At 56.0% G+C, this 20,028-nt stretch overlaps 6 protein-coding genes across 6 annotated transcripts; 2 read left to right on the plus strand and 4 right to left on the minus strand.

Moving 5' to 3' along the window:
• Positions 1-108: 108 nt before the first annotated feature.
• Positions 109-2,112, minus strand: B0I36DRAFT_334151 (uncharacterized protein). Its single transcript, XM_046155312.1, has one exon. The coding sequence runs from the start codon at positions 2,010-2,012 to the stop codon at positions 462-464; it is 1,551 nt and encodes a 516-aa protein (XP_046007468.1). The 5' UTR covers positions 2,013-2,112; the 3' UTR covers positions 109-461.
• A 764-nt stretch (positions 2,113-2,876) lies between these two features.
• On the minus strand, positions 2,877-7,261 carry B0I36DRAFT_353945 (CobB/CobQ-like glutamine amidotransferase domain-containing protein; the record flags this gene model as incomplete). The annotated part of the gene is made up of 6 exons (XM_046157250.1): positions 2,877-4,895; positions 4,947-5,269; positions 5,322-6,084; positions 6,140-6,165; positions 6,228-6,502; positions 6,594-7,261. The coding sequence occupies 6 exons, from the start codon at positions 7,259-7,261 to the stop codon at positions 2,877-2,879; spliced, it is 4,074 nt and encodes a 1,357-aa protein (XP_046007469.1).
• A 265-nt stretch (positions 7,262-7,526) lies between these two features.
• On the minus strand, positions 7,527-10,739 carry B0I36DRAFT_334154 (fungal-specific transcription factor domain-containing protein). The gene is made up of 5 exons (XM_046155313.1): positions 10,381-10,739; positions 9,892-10,301; positions 8,190-9,815; positions 8,034-8,120; positions 7,527-7,970 (listed from the first exon to the last, which is right to left on the minus strand). The coding sequence occupies exons 1-5, from the start codon at positions 10,502-10,504 to the stop codon at positions 7,920-7,922; spliced, it is 2,298 nt and encodes a 765-aa protein (XP_046007470.1). The 5' UTR covers positions 10,505-10,739; the 3' UTR covers positions 7,527-7,919.
• A 2,250-nt stretch (positions 10,740-12,989) lies between these two features.
• Positions 12,990-15,716, plus strand: B0I36DRAFT_353947 (uncharacterized protein; the record flags this gene model as incomplete). The annotated part of the gene is made up of 6 exons (XM_046157251.1): positions 12,990-13,142; positions 13,665-13,727; positions 14,130-14,215; positions 14,433-14,501; positions 14,986-15,043; positions 15,534-15,716. The coding sequence occupies 6 exons, from the start codon at positions 12,990-12,992 to the stop codon at positions 15,714-15,716; spliced, it is 612 nt and encodes a 203-aa protein (XP_046007471.1).
• A 510-nt stretch (positions 15,717-16,226) lies between these two features.
• Positions 16,227-16,870, plus strand: B0I36DRAFT_30796 (uncharacterized protein). Its single transcript, XM_046152054.1, has one exon. The coding sequence runs from the start codon at positions 16,373-16,375 to the stop codon at positions 16,709-16,711; it is 339 nt and encodes a 112-aa protein (XP_046007472.1). The 5' UTR covers positions 16,227-16,372; the 3' UTR covers positions 16,712-16,870.
• A 569-nt stretch (positions 16,871-17,439) lies between these two features.
• On the minus strand, positions 17,440-18,229 carry B0I36DRAFT_30800 (uncharacterized protein). The gene is made up of 2 exons (XM_046152055.1): positions 17,741-18,229; positions 17,440-17,674 (listed from the first exon to the last, which is right to left on the minus strand). Exons 1-2 carry the CDS (start codon positions 18,146-18,148, stop codon positions 17,564-17,566), a joined length of 519 nt encoding a protein of 172 aa, XP_046007473.1. The 5' UTR covers positions 18,149-18,229; the 3' UTR covers positions 17,440-17,563.
• Between the last annotated feature and the right edge of the window lie 1,799 nt (positions 18,230-20,028).

A 20,028-nucleotide genomic window follows, 5' to 3' on the forward strand; every position in this document is an offset into this window, starting at 1 on the left:
CCAACGGCTTCCCGACGTGGGGGATACTCATTTTGGCCAAGCAACGAGCCCGGGTGGCGGGCCTCGGAGTCTACGCCGCGGACCTCATACACACGAGAAGATTGATACGAACGCATGTTTCGAGGTATATATTTGCGGAGAATCAGCTGGTCATGACATGCTGCTCGAGAGCTCGGCGAGGAAAACGTTCCGTACAAGAAGCACCCAATGGCAAACTTGGAGGCTCTGTTCCAGAACTTTCGCAAGTCCTCTTTTCTCGCGGTGTTCCATCCCGTGGGAGGAATCCATCAACTATTTGAACTTCAACATCGAGGATCGCCCTGTGCCCCTCGGCGTGATTTTGAGCGCACACTAGTATCAGACTTGGTTCATGAGAAGAGTTTGTTTGCTCCCATCTTGTCAACCTTGTGCTGCCAACCCATGATCTCGAGGTGTCACAAAGTGCAGTCATTGGCCCACCATCACTCCTCTTCCTCGCTCTCGGCCTCGTACTCCTCTCCAGATAGACTAGCAAGGGCATTCTCCAATACGCGCTTACACTGCCGCCGATATAATAGCGCCAGCTCCTGGTTCCCATTGCGCGGCGCTGCCTCCCCTCCCTGCTCGGCCTCGGCAGCCTCAATCTTCTCCAGATCGATACTCAACTTCGTCCCCAGCGCGTTGATAATTTCGTCTGTCAACTCGTCGGGGATATCGCCAGCCAGGATCTTCGCGAGCGTGACGCCGCCGCCGCTGCTGCCAACAGCAGAGGAGAGCCCTTTTGCCTGACAGACAGCCTCGTACAGCGATGCGACGAGCGAGTCCTGCACGTGTGTGTAGCAGCTCATGATGCGGTCTGGGTTTGGATTTGTTAGAGACCTCGCACGCACTGCGAGTGAGCTCGGATCTGAGATGGGCTGCAGGGATACGAGGTGCGTCGAGGCGAGTTGTTGCTCGGGGGACAGATGCTGTGTGGCGCCCGGCCGCGTCTTGATGTGCACGTAGTCGTTATGGAACTCGTCCGATTCGGCTAGGACGAAGCCGTAGCCCAGTAGCAGCTCCGCGTTGGTCTTGCTGGCGCCGTAGTTGTTGAAGACTTGCTGTCCAGAGGAGTACGGCTGGCCCGTCTGGAGCTCGCAGAACGCGGGCTTGCCTGCTTCGCTGCTGTTGCTCTCCTCAGGAGTCTTCCACGCCGTCTTAGCCTGAGGGTGGTGATTGCCCATGTCGAACAGTGGCAGCAGCACGGAGAAGTCGTCCGGTTTTGCTGTTAGTGACAGAGCCGTGGCCGCGGGGATGGTGAGGGACTGCCGGAAGCTACGGCTTGCAAAGATGCAGTACGCCCACTTGTATAGCTCTGCCGTGTATTCCGTCGCCTTGACGCCGTTGTTACTGTCCGAAATGGCTGAAGACAACAACTGGATCGCTGCGGTATACTCATTCTCGAGGGTTGCGTTGATCTCTTGGACGGCAACATAGGCGTTGGTTCCACAGAGGCATTCAACATCCTCTGCCGGCCATGCACACGGTAATAGGCCCCCTGTATTGCTCTCTGGTTGGGGCAGAGTCTGGATATACGGTGCCCATGGTGATGCTGCGCCTAGGAGATGCTGCTGGATGAGGAAGAATCTACCAATGACGTGGGGCGGTGTTTCTCTCAAGAATCTCGTTGGAAAAAAAGTCGCTCCCGCTAGAGATTCTCCTTCTGAAATGGCGCCGTTGCTATTTGGTGCCGCCACACCCAGTGATGCGGCCGCGGGGAAGTCTGGGTGCCCGCTGATGGCGTTGAGGAAGGACAGAGACCTGACGAGAGGTAGCTTGACGATCGAGTCCCCAGGAGAGATCGATTGGCCTTGTTTAACTCGTAGCGAGCCCTCAGTGTCCTCATCAATGTATATCTCAACAGCCGGGTGCAGACTGCCGCCAGCAGCCTCGACCCATGCCACGAGCGCATTGTAGCGCTCAGAGGCGGAGGTGGCCATGGGGAGGCTGGTTGCGCTGATCGTTGGGGACCGAACGCTCGAGATGGGGATCATTCCGCCGTGTCAGATCTCCAGGAGTATGATAAGCTTGGGGCCAGCTGTAAATGTTGTTGGTATTGTTGTTGCCCTGCAAGTGAGCAGCAGTGAGGTCGTGGTTGAAAACCTCCTCGCCTGTTTCGAGTTGTGCGGGATGGATCTGCGCTGTGGGAGTCTTGTGGTGGGGACTCGAGCCTGCAAGATCGCCAACGAACCCCCGTGCCCAGCCACAACGGTGTAGTGGCATTGCTTATCGTGACTTACTGCTATGTCCCTTGGGAGAGAAATCATGCGGCCATTGTCAGCTCAGGCACTTCTTCATCGGGTGGGCGACATGTGATGGCTTGGCTGATTGAGTTGGCAGGTGCATTGGAGCATGTACTGTACGCTTGTCCCTGCCAGTCTGGCTACGAAAGCACTTTCTTTCGATACTCTCGGTCCCGAAGGTTCACCAACACCAGAGCATCCTCCACTCCTCGTTCTCAATCCAGAGCACATCCGTGGACTGTCATCTGGAGAACCAGCACTGCCTATACTGGCTCAAATCCTACACCTTCTCCCATGACTCTTTCCCCCTTACTGTACTTCCATCTTGCACAGCACAGCGCCTTGTTCGACTTCAATGTCCAATGCCCTGACACGCACGTCCTAGTCCCAAGTGAGAATCCTCGACAGGTGCATGGAAAAGTGACCTTCGATTGAATCTAGGCTGCTGATTTGGTATTTTCTTTCTGTCAATGATATAATGTAACCCACTCTAACGCCCGTGATGACCCCGATGTCGAGTCTTGAAACTACAACACCACCCTCCAACTTGACTTGTGGCAAGTCATCTATATGAATCCCGTTACCATGCTTGACCCTCCGACCGTGTCCGCTTCATCAACCAATCCATTTCCTCGCGTTCCTGAACATCTTGATCCAGGGACCGTACTGGCCCCACTGGCCGATCTTGTCCGAGGGAGCGTAGCTCGCCACGTCAGCCATGATGGTGCGCTCAGGGTGCGGCATCATTATCAGAACCCTGCCATCGCGAGACTTGACACCAGCGATACCCTGGGGACTGCCGTTCGGGTTGAAGGGGTACTGCTCGGTCACGCGCCCGTAGTTGTCCGTGTACCGGATGGGGATGAGACCATCCTCGTTGAGCTTCTGCAGGCTGGTGGCCTGCGATGACGAGAACTCGGCCCGACCCTCGCCGTGGGACACGGTAATGGGGAACGCTGAGCCGCTCATGTCACTGAAGAAGACGGACGGCTCGGGATCCTGGATCTCGACCATGGACCAGCGGGCCTCGAACTGCTCGCTAGCGTTCTGGACAAACGTGGGCCAGTTCTCAGCACCGGGAATCAGCTCCTTGAGACGGGAGAGCATTTGACAGCCGTTGCACACGCCCAACGCGAATGTGTCGGGCCGCTCAAAGAAGTTCTGGAACGTCTTGCGAGCATTCTCGTGCATGAGAATCGACTTGGCCCAGCCCTGGCCGGCACCAAGCACATCACCATACGAGAAGCCGCCGCAGGCAGCCAGACCAGTGAAGCCGGCCAAAGAGTAGCCGTCAAGGATATCCGACATGGTGACGTCAACAGAATCGAAGCCGGCAGCGCGGAAGGTAAATGCCATCTCAGCATGGCCATTGACACCCTGCTCCCTGAGGATGGCCACTCTTGGCCTCGAGTTAACGAGGCCCTTAAGCTGCGCAAACATGGGCAGACCCGTTTCGTTCAGGTCGAAAGTGAGCTTGTACGAGACACCAGGATCCTTGGAATCGGCCAGGGCGGCGAACTCAGACTCGGCACAAGTCGGGTTGTCCCGGAGCTTCTGCATCTCGTATGAAGTGCTGGACCACCACTGCTGCATCTGGGCGCGGTCAAGCTCGACCAGTGTCTTGCCAGATTGCCTGATCTTGAGGCTTTGCGTGTTGGTTGTGGGAACCCAGCCAATCTTCTTGATCAGACCAGGAGGGGGGCCGCACGTCGCGAAGCACCTGGTGAACCGCTTCTCATCAGCAGTGCGGATCTGGAAGACAGCACCGAGCTCCTCGTTGAAAAGCGCCTCGAGAACGTCCTTGGTGGAAGATGACTTGGTCAAGTGCTCAATGAAGATGTCAGCTCCGCAGCGGCCCGCGAACATCATCTCCGCGACTGTGGTGAGAAGACCACCATCAGACCGGTCGTGGTAGGCAAGCACGATGCCCTCCTCGTGTAGCTGTGACAAGGCATCGAAGTAGTCGACAAGAAGTTCCGTGTCCCGCACATCGGGCGCCTCGTTCCCGAGCTGCTCAAAACACTGTGCAAGAGCAGAACCGCCCATAGCCTGGAAGCCCTTGGCAAGATCAACAAACATCAAGCTGGTCTCACCAACCTCCTCGCCACGGCGCAGCTGTGGCGTCCATGTGCTGCGAACGTCTTCAACCACTGCAAATGCAGAGATGACGACGGAGACTGGCGCGGTGACACTCTTGGCCTCACCAGTGGCCTTGTCCTTCCAGGAGGCCTTCATCGAAGTCGAGTCCTTGCCGACAGGAATGGACACTCCCAACTTCGGGCACAGGTCCATGCCGATAGCCTCAACAGCCTCATACAAGGCAGCGCTCTCGCCGGGATGGTTGACGGCGGCCATCCAGTTGGCAGAGAGCTTGACGCGCCTCAAGTCACCCCGACGATCAGGCGATCCCTTGATGGCAGCAGCGCCGAGATTCAGGAGTGACTCGGCAACCGACATACGAGCCGAGGCGGCGGCAGAGATAAGGGCAAGAGTTGGCTTCTCGCCCATCGCCATGGCTTCGCCGTGTCTTGTCTTCTCGTCTGTCGCGAACGACGTGAGGGTCACAGCGACATCAGCAACAGGTGTTTGCCAGGGGCCAACTAGTTGGTCCTGGACGGTCAAACCACCAACAGTCTAGGGAGGTCAGCGAAATGTACTGCTAGCGGGCCAATTTCAAGCACTTACTCTATCAGCAATAGAAATAAGGAACATCTTGGATCCGACAGCTGGCAGGCGGAACACATTCTCAGTCGCACGTGTGATCGCTTGCGACACATCCATGGCGCCATACTTCTTCTCGAGGGTTGCAGCGGCGTCAAAAGCGAGCAGATTCTTCTTGACGCTCTCGACATTCCGCTCCAATTTGCGTCCGGGGGGGAAGAGAGCATCCATGGGGAGGTCAATAGGGACGACCTGAGAATCTCTGTCGGTTAGGACGAGTTTGGCGGCACCATCATTGACATGAGACGTCACGGTGCCGACACGAGAGAAACCGCAGCGTTCGCGTTCTGGTTGAATGTCAGTAGGCTGATCATCATAAAGACACAATGGTGGACTTACGGCAGATCTTGGTGAATCGGTTCATGCCCTTCTCGTTGACGAGCAGGACGTAGCGCTCCTGGGCTTCGTTGCACCAGATCTGGAGCGGGCTCATGCTGCCGTCCGCACTCTCGACTTGGCGAAGCTCAAAGCTACCACCGAATCCAGCATCCTTGACCAGCTCAGGAAGGGCGTTCGACAGACCACCGGCGCCAACATCGTGGATGAAGGCAATCGGGCTCTCGTCGCCAAGGGCGCAGCAAGTGTTGATAACCATCTGGGCTCGGCGCTCCATCTCCGGGTTCCCTCGCTGCACACTGTCAAAGTCCAAGTCGGCACTGGCCTCTCCTGCATCATTACTTGACGCAGCACCACCTCCAAGTCCGATCAGCATCGCGGGGCCACCAAGGACGATGACGGCTGCCGACTCCTCGACGATCGACGGGTCCTTGAGAGCATGCTGAGGACGGACAGTTCCGACACCACCAGCGATCATGATGGGCTTGTGATAGCCTCGCCAGTCAGCCGCAGACTCGTCGCCCGTGTTGGTAAGAAGGGTTCGGAATGTGCCCGTCAGGCAAGGTCTTCCAAACTCGTTGTTGAAGCGTGCCGAACCGATTGGGGCTTCGAGCATGATATCCAGACTGCTGGCGTAGTGGCCCGGACGGCCAATATCACTCTCCCACGACTGCTTGCTGCCTGGGATTAACAGGTCCGAGACCCAGAAACCACAGAGACCAGCTTTCGGCGATGAGCCTCGGCCAACCGCTCCTTCATCACGGATCTGAAGCGATCAAGTCAGTACGATTGAAGATGCATTGAAGGTAGTGTGCACTCACTTCTCCGCCAGATCCCGTAGCGGCACCTATAAACTGATCAGTAAAGGCACTTCTGCATGCATCCGAGCACGCACAACCTGAGACTTACCAGGGAATGGCGAGATAGCCGTTGGGTGGTTGTGAGTCTCGACCTTCGCCAGGATCTGCACAACCTCGCGGGTAAGCTTCCACGTGCCCGTCGAGTAGTCGGGCGCCCAGTAGTTGGCAGTCTCGCCCTGCATGACCGCGGCATTGTCGCTGTAGGCAGACACGGTGAAATCAGGGGCCTTCTGGTGAGTGTTCTTGATCATCTGGAACAGGCTCTTGTCCTTCTTCTCCCCGTCAATGGTCCAGGACGAGTTGAAAACCTTGTGGCGGCAGTGTCTGGGGTGTCAATGTCAGTGGACATGTTTCAAATATGCTCCCAGAAGCTGATAGTCGCAAGCGACTTGGCATAGGAAAGATCTTGACTCACTCAGAGTTGACCTGTGCAAACATGAAGAGCTCGACGTCATGTGGAGGGCGTCCCAGCTTGGTGAAAACACCCACAAGGTACTCCATCTCGGACTGGTCAAGACCGAGGCCCATTTTCTTGTTGTACTCTTGCAAGATCGCCAGCGAATCCTGGCCCTCGGCAAAGATGTCAACCACAACAAGAGGCGCGCGTTCGCGCTCGGCAAACATGTCATCAAGGCTGGGCTTCTCGAGAGCAAAGTGTTCCGTCATGCGGTCGTAAATGATATCGCGGAACGACAGGTCGGGCTGAGCGTTGACGTCTGCGCCATCGTACTCAATCGTGATGACGCGGCCTCTCTCGATGCGCCGGACCTGGTCCTTGAGGCCGCAGACGTGCGCGATGTTGGTGGCCTGAGAGCTCCATGGGGAAATGTTGCGGGGAGTGATGTAGACGTCGACAGAATTCGAGCCGGAAGACGAGCTGTAGGGATTGCTGGAGTCTTCGACCTGCAGCAGCTGCTTGATCTTGTCAAGACTGCTGTCGACAGTCTTCAGGTCGACATAGTAGAGCCGGCGACCACTAATACCGCGGATGTTGACCTTGCCGTTGTTGTTGATGCGGTCGAGCACCTTCTGAGCCTCGGGGCTCGAGAAACAAGACTCGCCAACCAAGACCTCGTACGGCATATTGGCTAGATGGGCGGAAGGGGATCCAAGACTGAGACAAGGTCAATGCCTATGTTCGCCCTGAGAACGCTTCCAGGCGAAAGCCACCATCCAGGATCGGGTCCTTCTTGGGTCGTCATATGAAAAAAAGTTGGCGGGGTACGGTCTTATCGGCCCCTTATCCGTGGTGGGGTCGAGCTAAAGATCGGAGTTGTAGGGTGGAAGTGCATTGGTGGGCCTTCCGTGCTCGGAGGTCGTCCGTGGGGCTGTGACTAAGTCGCTTGAATGAAATCCTCCAGGCGACATTGATTCTCGCAATACGAGAGGAAATTATCAAGATTAAGAAGCTACTGTCCAAAGCTGCCGCATAATCAGCAACGGAGTGGCAACGACGTTGGGTCGTTTTTGTCAAGCTGCTCTGCTTCAGGCCTTCTCCATGTGGCCCAGTTGGCCATTATCTTTGCTTGTAAACATCGTTGACATGACTTCTCGCGCCAGTTAATATTGTTCAACTTGCGAATCCCAAGCGAACTTGTCATCATGTATATATCGACGACAAAGAATGCCAGGCCCGGAGTCCTGCATACACACTGAATTGCCCTGGCCCAGAACCCCGGCGTCAGGGCGATTGCGCCCCTCACAGTCCATTACTCTGAATATTATTGGGTATCTACCTCGCTCACCCCATCATCCAAAATTCTGTATCCCAGGTCATGGCGTCCTCGGTGACCTGGTGGAGGGTTGTTAATGATGTCTCGTGGTAACTGGGGTCAAGCATCCAGCATAGACTTACCATTTCTGCCGACATGTATGAGGAAGAATATAAGTTATTGGTTGATTGCATTTCCGGATTCGCATGCTGAGACGATGGTGATGAAAGCTACACACGGCAGAGGCGCCAAATTAGCATACACGACAAACTCTCCAGGACGGGACAATCAATACGTACCGGCATCGCCGCAATGGCTTCTTGATTTGCGTGAATAGACTGCAGACCAGCTTCGAGAACGTTCTGCATGCCAATCTTGATGCGTTCCCTCTTTTGATCAAACGATCCGCCACAGCACGTCCCAAGAACGACAGTCAAGGCGACGAGGTCTTTCACATCCGTCCCTATTTCTCGTATTCGGACCATGAGGTCATTGAGAACTTCCTCAACTTTGCGCCTCAACCGCGGTGCTGACAGAAGTAGTGAAGACTCTGACGCCGCATGGCATGCCTCCTCGACGGTGTGCTCGGATCCCCTGGTGGAAGAGCCCCAGTTGGAGGACATTGGAGATTTTGCATCTTGGGTTGTATGCTTGATGTAATAGCAAACGCTAAAAAGAGCTTGCAAGATATCCTGCTTCAGGACAAGATGTTGTAGATGCCACACATGCGCATAATCTGGAGCTGTCCTGTCCATGTCGTCGAGATAAGACAGTAAAATCATGGAAGACCGGAGATAACCTGTCATGATCTGTTGTGGCGCGTCAGGGCCACCCAACGCGAAAGGTCGATAAAGAGCAAGAATGGCCCGCCGAACATGCATATCAAGAATAACCCGTGTCATCCATTGCCTCCTCGCCTCCCTAGGGTCGGTCTCTTGGGATCGAGGCAGTGCGTAGCGAATATCCTCGAAGGTCTTCTCCAGCTCTGTGCCTACATCGAGGACCGATTCGAAATCAGGCAAGCTATCAGACCTGTTGATCAAGTCTACGACTTTGAATCGCAGAGCCATAGTGCCAGCAGCGAAGGCCTGGATGCGGGAATCAGTATGCTGTTCTATGGGCCTCGTCTCGGGCAATTCCTCGATATCGGGGTGTAACTCGTCATCGTTGATATTCCTCGGTGGAAGACACGTGTAGTCCCCTAGGCGGACACACGTGGGCAGATTGCACTGCATCGAAAACTGAATGTCGAACTCGAGAATGGTGTACCAAAGCTTGCGTCTTTGCTCGCCCCAAAACGGTGTGATCTTCTGCCCGAATTCTGACGGATCCCGGTGCATGCCCATAGTCATGGCCATCCGCACAATCAGGCCAATATGCCTCCATGACTCCTGATCCCGCGGATCAACCATTCGTCGAGCACACAGAGACAAGACTTCAGTCTGTAAAGTGCGAAAGTCAAGCTGCTTGCCCCGGATGTTGTCGAGCCACATTCTAACAAGCGCTGACGCGGTAGGAATATGGATTCCTTCACGATCGTACATCAGCCCCTTGCCAGCACCATAGAATCGGTATCCTATACAGAGCATGCATAGGAGCTGTGGTACGAAGACTTCTGGCACCTGCTCCCCATTCCAATACTGTTCGTACTGACGCATGAAAGATGGAATGTGGACCGTGCGATAGATAGTTTCCGTCCCCGTGATGTATGTCCGAAGCAGTTGATCGCAGACCGGCCTGCTAGGAAGAATGTTCCTCATGCGGTGCTCCGGGGGCGTTGCTGATGCCACGAACATGGGCAGCGGGGTGGTCACTCGTGTATGTTCGTCGGAGAGTGCCTTATGTATTTTCTGTATGTTGATGAAGAGGTCTCTAATGTCTGCAGGCTTGTTCCGGCTGAACATGAATTCCTTGGCCTCTTCAAACTGCACCACAATCGCGTCAGTCCTCTAAGCAAGTTCGCAAGACATTGCGCAACTAACAGCGCGGCTCGGTACATACCAGATTCAGCAGCACACGGGTGCTCATCTGGCCAAAGAAGCGCGTTCGGATGCCACCCTTGACGGTCAAGCCTCGAATGGTCACAGGCGCTGCCGCTGGCCGGCCGTACCTGGTGCCGATATCAGCTGCTGGCGGACTCTTGGCGAGCAAGATGCGCTCGAGGCGCTCGAGCCTGATCGCATGGTCTTCGAGCAAAGTCGGGGGCGTCCCAGAGGCCTGCCCATCAGGTTGCCGAAGATTCAGCGGCTGCGACCAATTCCGCTTGACTGGGCGGTCTGCTGTCTCCCCGTCCGAGCCTTCCGACAGGTTGGCTGGATCTCCATCCGGCGCATATTTACAAGTGCGCTGCGATTTCTGACATTGTGAACACGGCAGCAGCCTGTCGCACTTGAGCTTGCGCTTCCGGCATTCTGCGAGCCTAGTTAGCACCCGGGAGAACCAGGAATATGGACCGAAGACACCATCGCCACGACGACTTTTCCCACTTACCTGTACAGGACTTGACCGGACGCGGGCGCTTGACACTCCGGGAGCCAAGGCCACCGGCGCCAAGGCCGAGAAGGCTGTTGTCGGCGTCTTGATTTGTGCCAGAGGGCGAGCCGAGGTCGTCCATGGGCTCCAGCAAGAAACAGATTTTCGCCCGAGGGTCAAGGGCAGCAGGAAGGAAGGCGCAGGCCAGACGGCGACGACAGTGGAGATGGGAAGGACAGGCGAGAGTCTATTGACCAGGACCAAGACAGCATAACGAAAACCCGGGCGGCGAAACCCCTTGTCCCAGGCAAAAGGGAGCGATTGCACGAGAGACTGGTTCGGCCGAGTGATGGAGGAGGTGGACGACACGGAGGAAGCAGCCGTTGTGGCACGAGGGGAGCGACGCACGCTGCGGAATATGCAGAGCGTGGCCGGGACGAAACATGCAAGTGCGGAGGGGCGTGTGCGGCGCCCCGACGGCGGGCGTGGCGGCAGCCGGTGGGCGCTGAAGCTTAGTGGTGGCCGCGGGGGGCCTCAGGCCCCTGGGTGCGGCCCACGCAGCACTAGAGCCACACACGCCGTCGATTCTTCATGGCCGCCCAGCCGACTTGCATGCACCGTCCCGCCTTCCTCTCCTGCCCAGGCGGTCGAATCCGAGCCCGGTGCTATTTTATGCCTGCAGCCGGGGGTTACACCGAGTCCTTGCACCCTACAGCCTATACCATGTGTCATCACCGTCCCCATCCCATCAGAGACGCCGCCGGCTGGTGTGTCTTCACGTTGAAGATTCGGTGGTGGCGCCCTCGCCTCCCGTCGCGATTTGGCAACGGACGTGTATCTTTGAGGTTCTGGCTGGGGCAGGCGACGCCGGGCAGCATCAGCACCGATATTCACACGTGGTAATGGCTGGCCCAGGCTCCCTCGCCAATCCGGAGCAGGCTGCCCTCTCCGCACGGCGATCGCCAAATGCCTGCCCGAAGCGACACGCACGATTGACGACGCACACGCATCTGTCAGACAATCCCTGCCCGCCCAGTCTCGCCCGCCCACTGAGCTCGGAGCACTGGGGCCACTTGTTGCTCCATGCACAACACGACCCTAACCTCGCCTACCCAGACACAAGGCCCATCGCATGTCCTTCCTTAATCAGCGCTGCCCACTGGCCCGGAGGCAATCTCAGTATCGGCCGAGCGGGCCACCTCGCAGAGTGACCGCCACCTTGCAGCACGTTCGACCGTCATCTGCTCCGGCCGGACCGGCTTCCTTCTGGCTCGGCTCACCCAAGATCTTCACGCCCGCCACATTAGCCGGAGGCAAACCCCCTGTAGGCCAACCACGGCTGTGCTTCGCGGCAGTTGAGCATCCTTTGCCTGCGTGCCTTTTGGTACCTATGCGCAACGCGAGGCTGGCGGGAGCCTTCGCTCCGCCGCGCCACCACGCCCCGACGAGTACCCCAAGCTCCAGACTTCTGGACCTGGCCCTAGGCTGTTTGAGAGCAGACTGCGGAATGCTGCCGCCATCCTCAGAATTTCCTCGTTATTAGCGCTCCATCCCCACGCGCGTGGCGTGTGCGCCCCATGCGGTCTGAAACAACCCAATCAGCCTGGTTGTTGCCCAGCGCCCAGCGTGGCACCTCGCGCTTTGATTGCATAGTGGGCGCCGACAATTTCGCTTTGTTCCGATCGCCAACCTTAATATCCGAGCACTAGTCAGCCATGGGACGCACCTGCACACTTGTCGCTTGTGTCGCCTGCATGACAACAGAACGCGACTGTGCTCAGCACTTGGTCTGAATCAAAACCAGCAGCATGAAAGGATTCGGGCATCACGAATTAGACACCGTCCCGAGCCCAATATCACTGCCAAGTGCAGAACGCAAGCAGCGCATCAAGGAGCTTGCCGTGTCCCCGTGCCAGGGCATGCTCACTGAGACATGGGTAGTCCCGTTGGGCATTGCAAAAATTCACGGATCTATCCGAGGCGCGCGCAGTTGGGTTTGAGGTTTGTCATGCATGGACCCTCAGCTATGCCACAACAACGGGACAATCGCCTGGAATTGGCCAGGCGCAGGTCAACCACTGCCCGTTCGGTTAACCGAATTCCGGAAAAGACCTCGCTCGAGTCCCTGATGTTGTGCAGGCCAGCCTTGTCTGTGTTCGAACTGAGAAGGTCTAGCCGCTCCCCATGATCCACGGCGCACACAACTCTTCCGGTCGGCCAAGAACCCCAGGGAAATGATTCTCCCTGGGTGCGATTATACGCCTCGAGCTGGGCGCGTCACTCGTGCTTGCGTGATTCGACAAAGGCCGAGAGGCCGACTTGCCAATCTGCAGCATTCAATGTGTGGCTCTCGGGGCTCTTAACAATGACGAGCGGGGACAAGTAGCAGATGCAATGCGCGAAGAATGTCAGCACAAGTCTGCCTGTCCAGCCATGTGTGTGTGGGCGCAACTCTACCCCGTATTCGAGTCGAGCAAAGGGAAGAATTGGGCAGTAAACAACCACCGGTTCAGTCTCTCCCCTGCATGCCTCCATGTTCTGGCATGGGACTTTAGCGCACGATATGGTAACAAAGTGACAGTTAGCAGGGGCTGCCAGTACCCGACCAGCCCACGGCCCATTGTCCCATGCAGGAAGTCGGCTTAGACAGTGACCGAGAAGTGGATAGCACACATGCAGGGCCCGTGGCAAAGCTTGTGCCTGCCCATGAGATGGCAGCCAAGACGGAGATGTCGGCTGTCAGCCTTGCCCCTCTTGGACTGAGCAGAGAGCCGAGACAGGTTCGTGTCGCAGCATGCAGCTGAGCAATTGACGCAAGCGAGTTGATGCGAGGGGTCGAAGTTCCGATGATAACTTACCGCACGTTCGGTCCGACATGATATTCTTGGACCAATTGGGATCTTGGCTGAAACGTTTGTCGTGTACGGCATTATAAGCATTTCGGACTTTCAAGGGCATGAGTGGTCAATTTCATATCTTGTCGGTGCCTCCTACGAGGATGCCACATACCAGCGTCCCCGTCCGCTTCACTAGACTTGCGGACCATTGTCAGCCTGCTACAGAGTCGATGCTTCCGCGGCGGTCAACTTAACCAGCTTCATACTTGTGCCGCCAGCGGGGCTTGCACCAGACACGGATACAGCAGACAGGAGAAGCTCGACCACTGATTGTCAAACTGGCAGTCGATAATGTCCGTCAATCAAGCTCGGTTGGATTGTTGGAGAATCCCTGGGCTGCATGATGCAGTCGAGCAGTAGGAGACATGCACATAATTACCATTAGACAATTCCTCTAGGTTCTAGCGACTAGGGGTTCGAAACGCAGGACCGGTGTTCACGTGGACATACAAGCGACCACCCCAAAAGGTAGGATCACACCCGTTTCGTCGCTATAATTGTTGGATCATGAGATTACCACAGTCTACAAGGGGGCTTCGTTCATCTCGCCAACGATGGAGATATGGGCGCCAGGGGCAAGCCGAGATGGTTCCTGGCGACGCAGGCGCGAGGAGCCCAATGGAGGGAGCGCATCTAGCCTACGATAGCGACATTATCACAATGTATCGAGGGGCAGAGCAGATCTGGGAGCAGCGATCGATACCGAGTCGTATATGTGATTTTGATGGCAGTGCGGGGCTTCACGGTCATGGATTTCCAACCACGTGGGATGCCTGGCTGGAAAGGACAACCATCAAAGGGAAAGATGGATAAATCTATCCATGGAAATCCGTGCAGATGCCCATTTCATTCGGTAACTTTGTCTCATAGGCATGCGTCGGCATGGGACTGTCCGCGCGCGGCGATATTGTCACTGTCATATCGGAAGCACTGCTCCAGCATAGGGATATCTCGCCGTAGGTCTGAGTCGCTATGCTATTTCCAGAATTGTTCTGCAGCCGCCACACCAAAGTGGTTTTGGCCGGGTTGCGGACGTGTTGGTGAAGTACTGCGGCGATTCCGTTGATGGTGCCACACCCTAGAGGCTGCTGAGGGACCATGAGCGCCGCTCCTTCGTACGGCGCAGTCCGTCCTCTCCGAGATATTCCCACGTATTTGGGCTGTTACCTCTAGGTGGTTCATTCCTTCGGAGGCCGAAGAAGTTCTCCACGAGTATGGATGGCTTCATGCCGAGACGAGTCAGTAAGAAGGGGTTTGGTGCTTTTATACAATTTATGTCTGTCCATCTGTATGGCTGCATCAGTCAGTAGAACAGTGCTGTTATCTTTCCCAGAGGAAACATATGGCTAAGCAATGGACGCGGTCGCCGGCGGTTAGGCGAGTTGACTGTGCGGAAGCATTTTCCGCCTCGGCATCGAATGCCGTTAAACTCACAGCAGAGGCGTCCAATTTAGACGAATCCGTGCCACAGGCTGGTGGCACGGGCGAGGACCATAATTATTGCACAAGGAAGGTTGAAAATGAAATCGCTAACCACCCAAGTGGGCATATCATTGTCATTATGATTCAGTCAGTCAGGACCTCGAGCATTGTAGGTCCGTAAATGCTGTGCTCATGCCGCCAAGTCCGCCACACCAAGTCTTTTGCGGCGGGTATAATCTCACATTACGATTTCCTGGCGAGGTATACTGTTGTCTAGCTGTAGCTGGACGTAGCCTTGACAAAGTGCTCAAAAGTATTCCGCAGTGCTTCCTGGAGCTGACGCTACGAAACACGTCGAGCAGGTATGAAGGCATTCTTACCATATCCACGGGCCGGACTAGTCTCGTGATAGTTATTGGGCCCTCGTTTCTCCCCGTGTTTCGGTACAGGCTATCATCCTGACGTTGTTCCCAATGGGTCGGCTCTAAAATGTCCCGGCCCAAGCCAGGCTTCATCCGAGCCCGAACATAAAGGCCCATCGCTCAGGTATATCGAGGAAAACATTTTTCAACAACGGAAGTCCTAGCATGGTTGTCAACTACTGACTTTTAGGACGAGAATAGAGCAAACCTCACAACAGCTTGGTGTCTAGTTGAGCACGGCTGGATAAGACCTGGGCTAACACAAGTGAGAAGCACCGGGAACCCAAAGAAGCAGCCCGCTGATCTGGACGACCTAGATGTTGTCCTCCACCTCAGCAGTTTCGAATCACAGGATGGAACTTCAAGGTGGCAGAAACGACCATATTCGGTGGAATCTATCCCGAGTCCCGTATGCCGACGAAACCACTAGATAAGTACGCAGTTACCAGACATCATCCACCATACGTACATTGGAGCCAAGTGGGATCACGACAATCCCGGACCAGCCATGGACGACGCATTCCATGGTGTTGTTCCACTACAGGCAAGAACGGAACATGGCGGCGACGATAACAACAACAATAACAGTAACTGCACCGCCGGCCAAGAATAGCAAACGCCCTTCACACATGTCCAGCACCGACGACTCTCTAAACACAAAACTCCAATATAACCCAATACCTGGCCATGTCACCTTTTCTTCCAACACTTATTTACAATAAACACACCAAAACCACATTCCGCCTGTGGTCCAAAACCGCCTTGTGCGGAGAAGAAAGTACAGATATGCCCCAAAAAAGTGCCGCCAGAAACAAGAACACAAGACACCACGAGAAACTACTGAACAAAGGACCCCAAGACAAGCAAGACCTCGGACTTCTTCCCACGGCCCTTCTGACAAATCGCAGAGTCAAGCGACTGCTCTTACTTACTCCTCCTGTTACATATAAACCTCACACACAGGTTTTCTTTCAGTAAAAAGCCGCCTTCCGGGGTCCGTCTGCCCTGTCCGTCAAACTCCGGCTGGTCCCTCCCTCATTTTCTCTCCGTGTCCTCCCTTCTTCTTCGATCCGGACCACGCAAACTCTGCTTGTTGATAAACACGCCGCGCGGATTTAACCCGAGCTAACCGCAGAGCAAATTTCTCATCGCAGACAAGACAAAATCACAATTTCTAAGAGATCCTCCATCTTCCATGAAGTATAAGCCAAATACGTACGCTCATGACAAGGATCCATTTAGGAACGGCGGCAAGAAGAATAAAGATAAATGAAGGAGGGAGAGAGAAGGGAGGTTCAAAGCTGTGCCGTGTGCCCTAATCTTCCGTCCGGCAACCTTGAGTTGGGTTTCGATAGCCGAAAAGTGAAAAAAATAAATAAACAAAGCGACACTGAAGGATCTTCTCTTTGGACATTCTCCTTTCGGAGTATTTTCTTTCTTTCTTTCTCTCGTCAGGCTTCCCCTTGCTATCACCTCATCTGCTCTACTCTAGCATGTTATCAGGACCGCCCCCCTTCTCCAACTGACCGCACACCCCTCACCTCCAAAAAGTGTGTTAGCTCCGAATGGTGTCCTGACGTCCTTTACAAGAAAGCTGACTGGATTTAGACCGCATTAGCGCGTCCGAGAAAAACCTTTCTGTCTTGGTTGAATTTTTCATTCAGCTCGTGTCCGAGTCCGGACGTGGGATGGTTCTGTCAGAGTCATCAAACTTCACAACTCATAACAATCACGGATTTTGCCATGTCATGTTCTCAGAATATGCAGTATATTTCAGCATGGTTAGTGCTGTCCTGGTGCCATCGCTGTCACATGTGCGACATCATGTAACGACCTCTCGCACCAGGCGTACGAAGCTCTCCGGAGAGAAGCATTCGCCGAGTACGGCGTGAGCCATATAGCTGCAATAATAGACGCTGCGGGCAAATTAAGAATTTGCCCGCAATGCGCCGCAAATATTCCAACAAGAGACCTTGAACTTACAAGGCAGCGCCCTGAAGCACATCCCTGAAACGTCCTTCTCTTTGTCCTCAATCTGTGTCCTCTGTGTCCTAGGATCTCTCGTGAGACGCGACCGGTGCCCGTAAATGTCAAGATAGTGCCAGCTGTCTTGGGACAGCCGCGATGATGGTGGTAGAACCAAAAGTTCTGGGTATAAGCTCGTGCCGTGAATGCCGAGTAGTGGTGAAAAATCAAAAGTGCCGTGGGTCATTCCGGAGAGTGACCGGATAATGGGTGTTCTCCCCAATCTCTAAATGTGCTGATAGACCCGAACCATGAAAAGATGCAGTTGATGTGCATGATCTATATGATATGAGGTGTGCGTGCGTCGGAGAGCACGAGATGCGATGAGAGAAATGCGGTTGGGTATCCAACATGGGAGGGAAAATAAAGTCACAAGTGGCTGCTGTATCGTCTATAACGTTGCTGTGGGCGGGGCGTTCGGTTCCATCGCCTTATTTAGCAGTGCTTCTGATCGTCACTGCTCGAAGACGATGATGTCTTCTGCTTTGACTTTGTGTGGTGTTGTTGGTGGTGGTGGTGGTGCGATGACGAGTGATGGGAGCGAACCTGTGATTGAACCGTTAGTATTCAAGTCGAAGGACATGAAGTACATATTGACGACAAGAAGCGTACCCGTTGACGTCCGCGTCTCTCTTCCTCGACAGGGGCGGTGGGCGCCTGCCTCTCCTCCTCATACCACGCACTGAGGCTCTTCCCGCCAAACATGAGGTCGTCATCCTCAATCTCTATGGGCTGCATCCAGCCATAGCCGTGGGATAGCTGCGTGTTGTCCTCGAGGGAGAAGTACGAGTAGGCGTCATCGTCGACGCGATGCGCGGGTGTCGAGGTGGTAACCATGATGAGAGGCGAGCCCTTGTGTGCCTGGGAATTGTGTGCCGTCTTGTGGGTAGCCTTGGGCGAAGTCCTGAGCGGTGATCGAGGCTGGGGGTGTGGCGAGTGCTTATGGTAGCTGTGTTGCGAGCCGGCGCGTGTTCGTGAGAGTCTGGTGTCGTCGGAGGCTCTGGGGCTGTTCTGCGTCATGTCATGAAGATGGAGGATCAAGAAGTTCTCCCCGGACGTGTGCAGCTGGCGGCGGGTGGGTTGTTATTGATTGTTGATGCGTTGGTGTGTGGGTGGCCGCGTTAAAGGGGGACAGGGGCGCGACACCGGAGGGGGGGCGGTGGTGGAGGGTGCTCAGAGTCAGCTAGCTCGGCAGGCTAGAAGAACCTAGAGGTGGAAGGTGTGGTAGGCTGACAAGCGGCGGACGCGTGAGCCTCTTTGTACGCCCCGAAATGTGCCGATCGGGAAAAGCGAGGTGGTGGGCCGCCGGAGCAAGACGAGAAACCTTTCGAGATGGTGGTGGTGGTGGTGGTGGTGGTGGTAGTGCTGCCTGACGGGCGTGGCGCCTGATGTGCTGGCGACGGTGGCTGCAGTCGTGTCGTGTTGCAGCGGCAAGGCCTGACTCACTTTGGATGCCGTAATACGCTGACGGGCACGTCTTGTGTGTGTCTGTGTGTGGTGTTGGTGTCAGGTGTTTGCCGATGATCCTGACTGAAGAGCCGAGTAGAGCAACCGGGTGATGTTTGAGGCAGATGATGAGGGTTGACAGATGATACTGCGTGTGCTGATGCTGATGGCGAGGGAGCAGCTTTGGAAGGAAGAGGGCAGCAGTGACGGGCTGGCAAAGGGGGGAGGGCGGCTAGCAGGCCCCTTAAGTCCCAGGCGGTTGCCCGGTAGGCAGGCAGGCAGGGCAGGGGCGGAGGCTGGGCAGAGGCACGAGCCTGGAGCAGGCTGTGGGGTGTCCGAATCCAGTGGGGCCCGCCCGGCTCAGCACAGGTACGCACGCCCGCAAGCCCCAGGCAGCTTCTCCAGCCCCACGCCCCCGTCTCTCGCAACCGCAAACCACTTGCTGGTTCTCGCAGAGTTCTGCTCTCCAGGCCAGCATCTTGACATCAGGGGCATCCAGCCAGCCAGCCAGCCAGCCAGCCAACCAGCGGGCCCGGCGGGGAAGGCCGCATCTAGGCGACCCGGGACACCGGCCGCGGGCGAGACCATGGAAAGTCACGATGGCTTCGAGGCTCGGCCGCAACAACAACACAAGGTGCAGCACGACCCAAGGTTTCGGGCATGTCTCTGTTCCCCTAGTCCAGGCCGGCCGGGTGCTGGGCCTAGGCTGGAGGGGGTGGGCTGAGAACCGATGGCCGCGAGATTGCGGTGCGTGCCTAACCGCGCCTTAACAACCACAGCCCAGCCCAGCCCAGCCTCGAGTATCCGTTGCTCCAGAGAACGACATGTCCATTCCTTGAGACCGCGGTTGTGGTTTGGAAATGCAGACAGGCTGCCTGCGTCAAGGGCCGCCCCGTTTCCCCAGACGGTGGTGAGCATTTGCTGCATCGAGACTGACTGGATGGAGCACGCACGGGCTTGCGTTTCACAGACAGGCAGGCCGGCGGTGGTCGCCCCACGGTTGCTGCTCCTGCCCACGGCCGGCCCCGCCAGGCGGCGACAGGCTGGGGGCTGCCAAGGCTGTTGCGCGCTTCCCAATGGGCGGCTCCGAAGCCAGTGGCCCCCTTCGTGGCGGCCAGCCCATGTTTCGCCCCTTTGGGCGGATCCTGCCTGCGTGCCCTTTAATCATTGCAGCTCGCCTCAGATGCCTCGAAACAGCAACGCGAGGAAACGCACCGGCTTCTGGGCTGTGGCCTCGTAAGAGCACGGCAGCATGCACAGAGTTCTGCGGTGCGGTCGTGTAGCCTTTTCTCGCCATGACTCAAACCCTAGGCCCCGACGTCTACCAGTGTGGCCAGGCTGTGACTCGTAACAGTGCTCGTCGAGCCCAGCCCACACCATCTGGACCATCTCTATCAGGCTGCGGTGACGAGCAGAGTCCAGACACCTGAGTCGCGTCCTCGTCAAGCCTCACC

The sequence above is a fragment of the Microdochium trichocladiopsis genome (assembly GCF_020744255.1).
Source record: "Microdochium trichocladiopsis strain MPI-CAGE-CH-0230 chromosome Unknown B0I36scaffold_10, whole genome shotgun sequence".
Classification (NCBI taxonomy): domain Eukaryota; kingdom Fungi; phylum Ascomycota; class Sordariomycetes; order Xylariales; family Microdochiaceae; genus Microdochium; species Microdochium trichocladiopsis.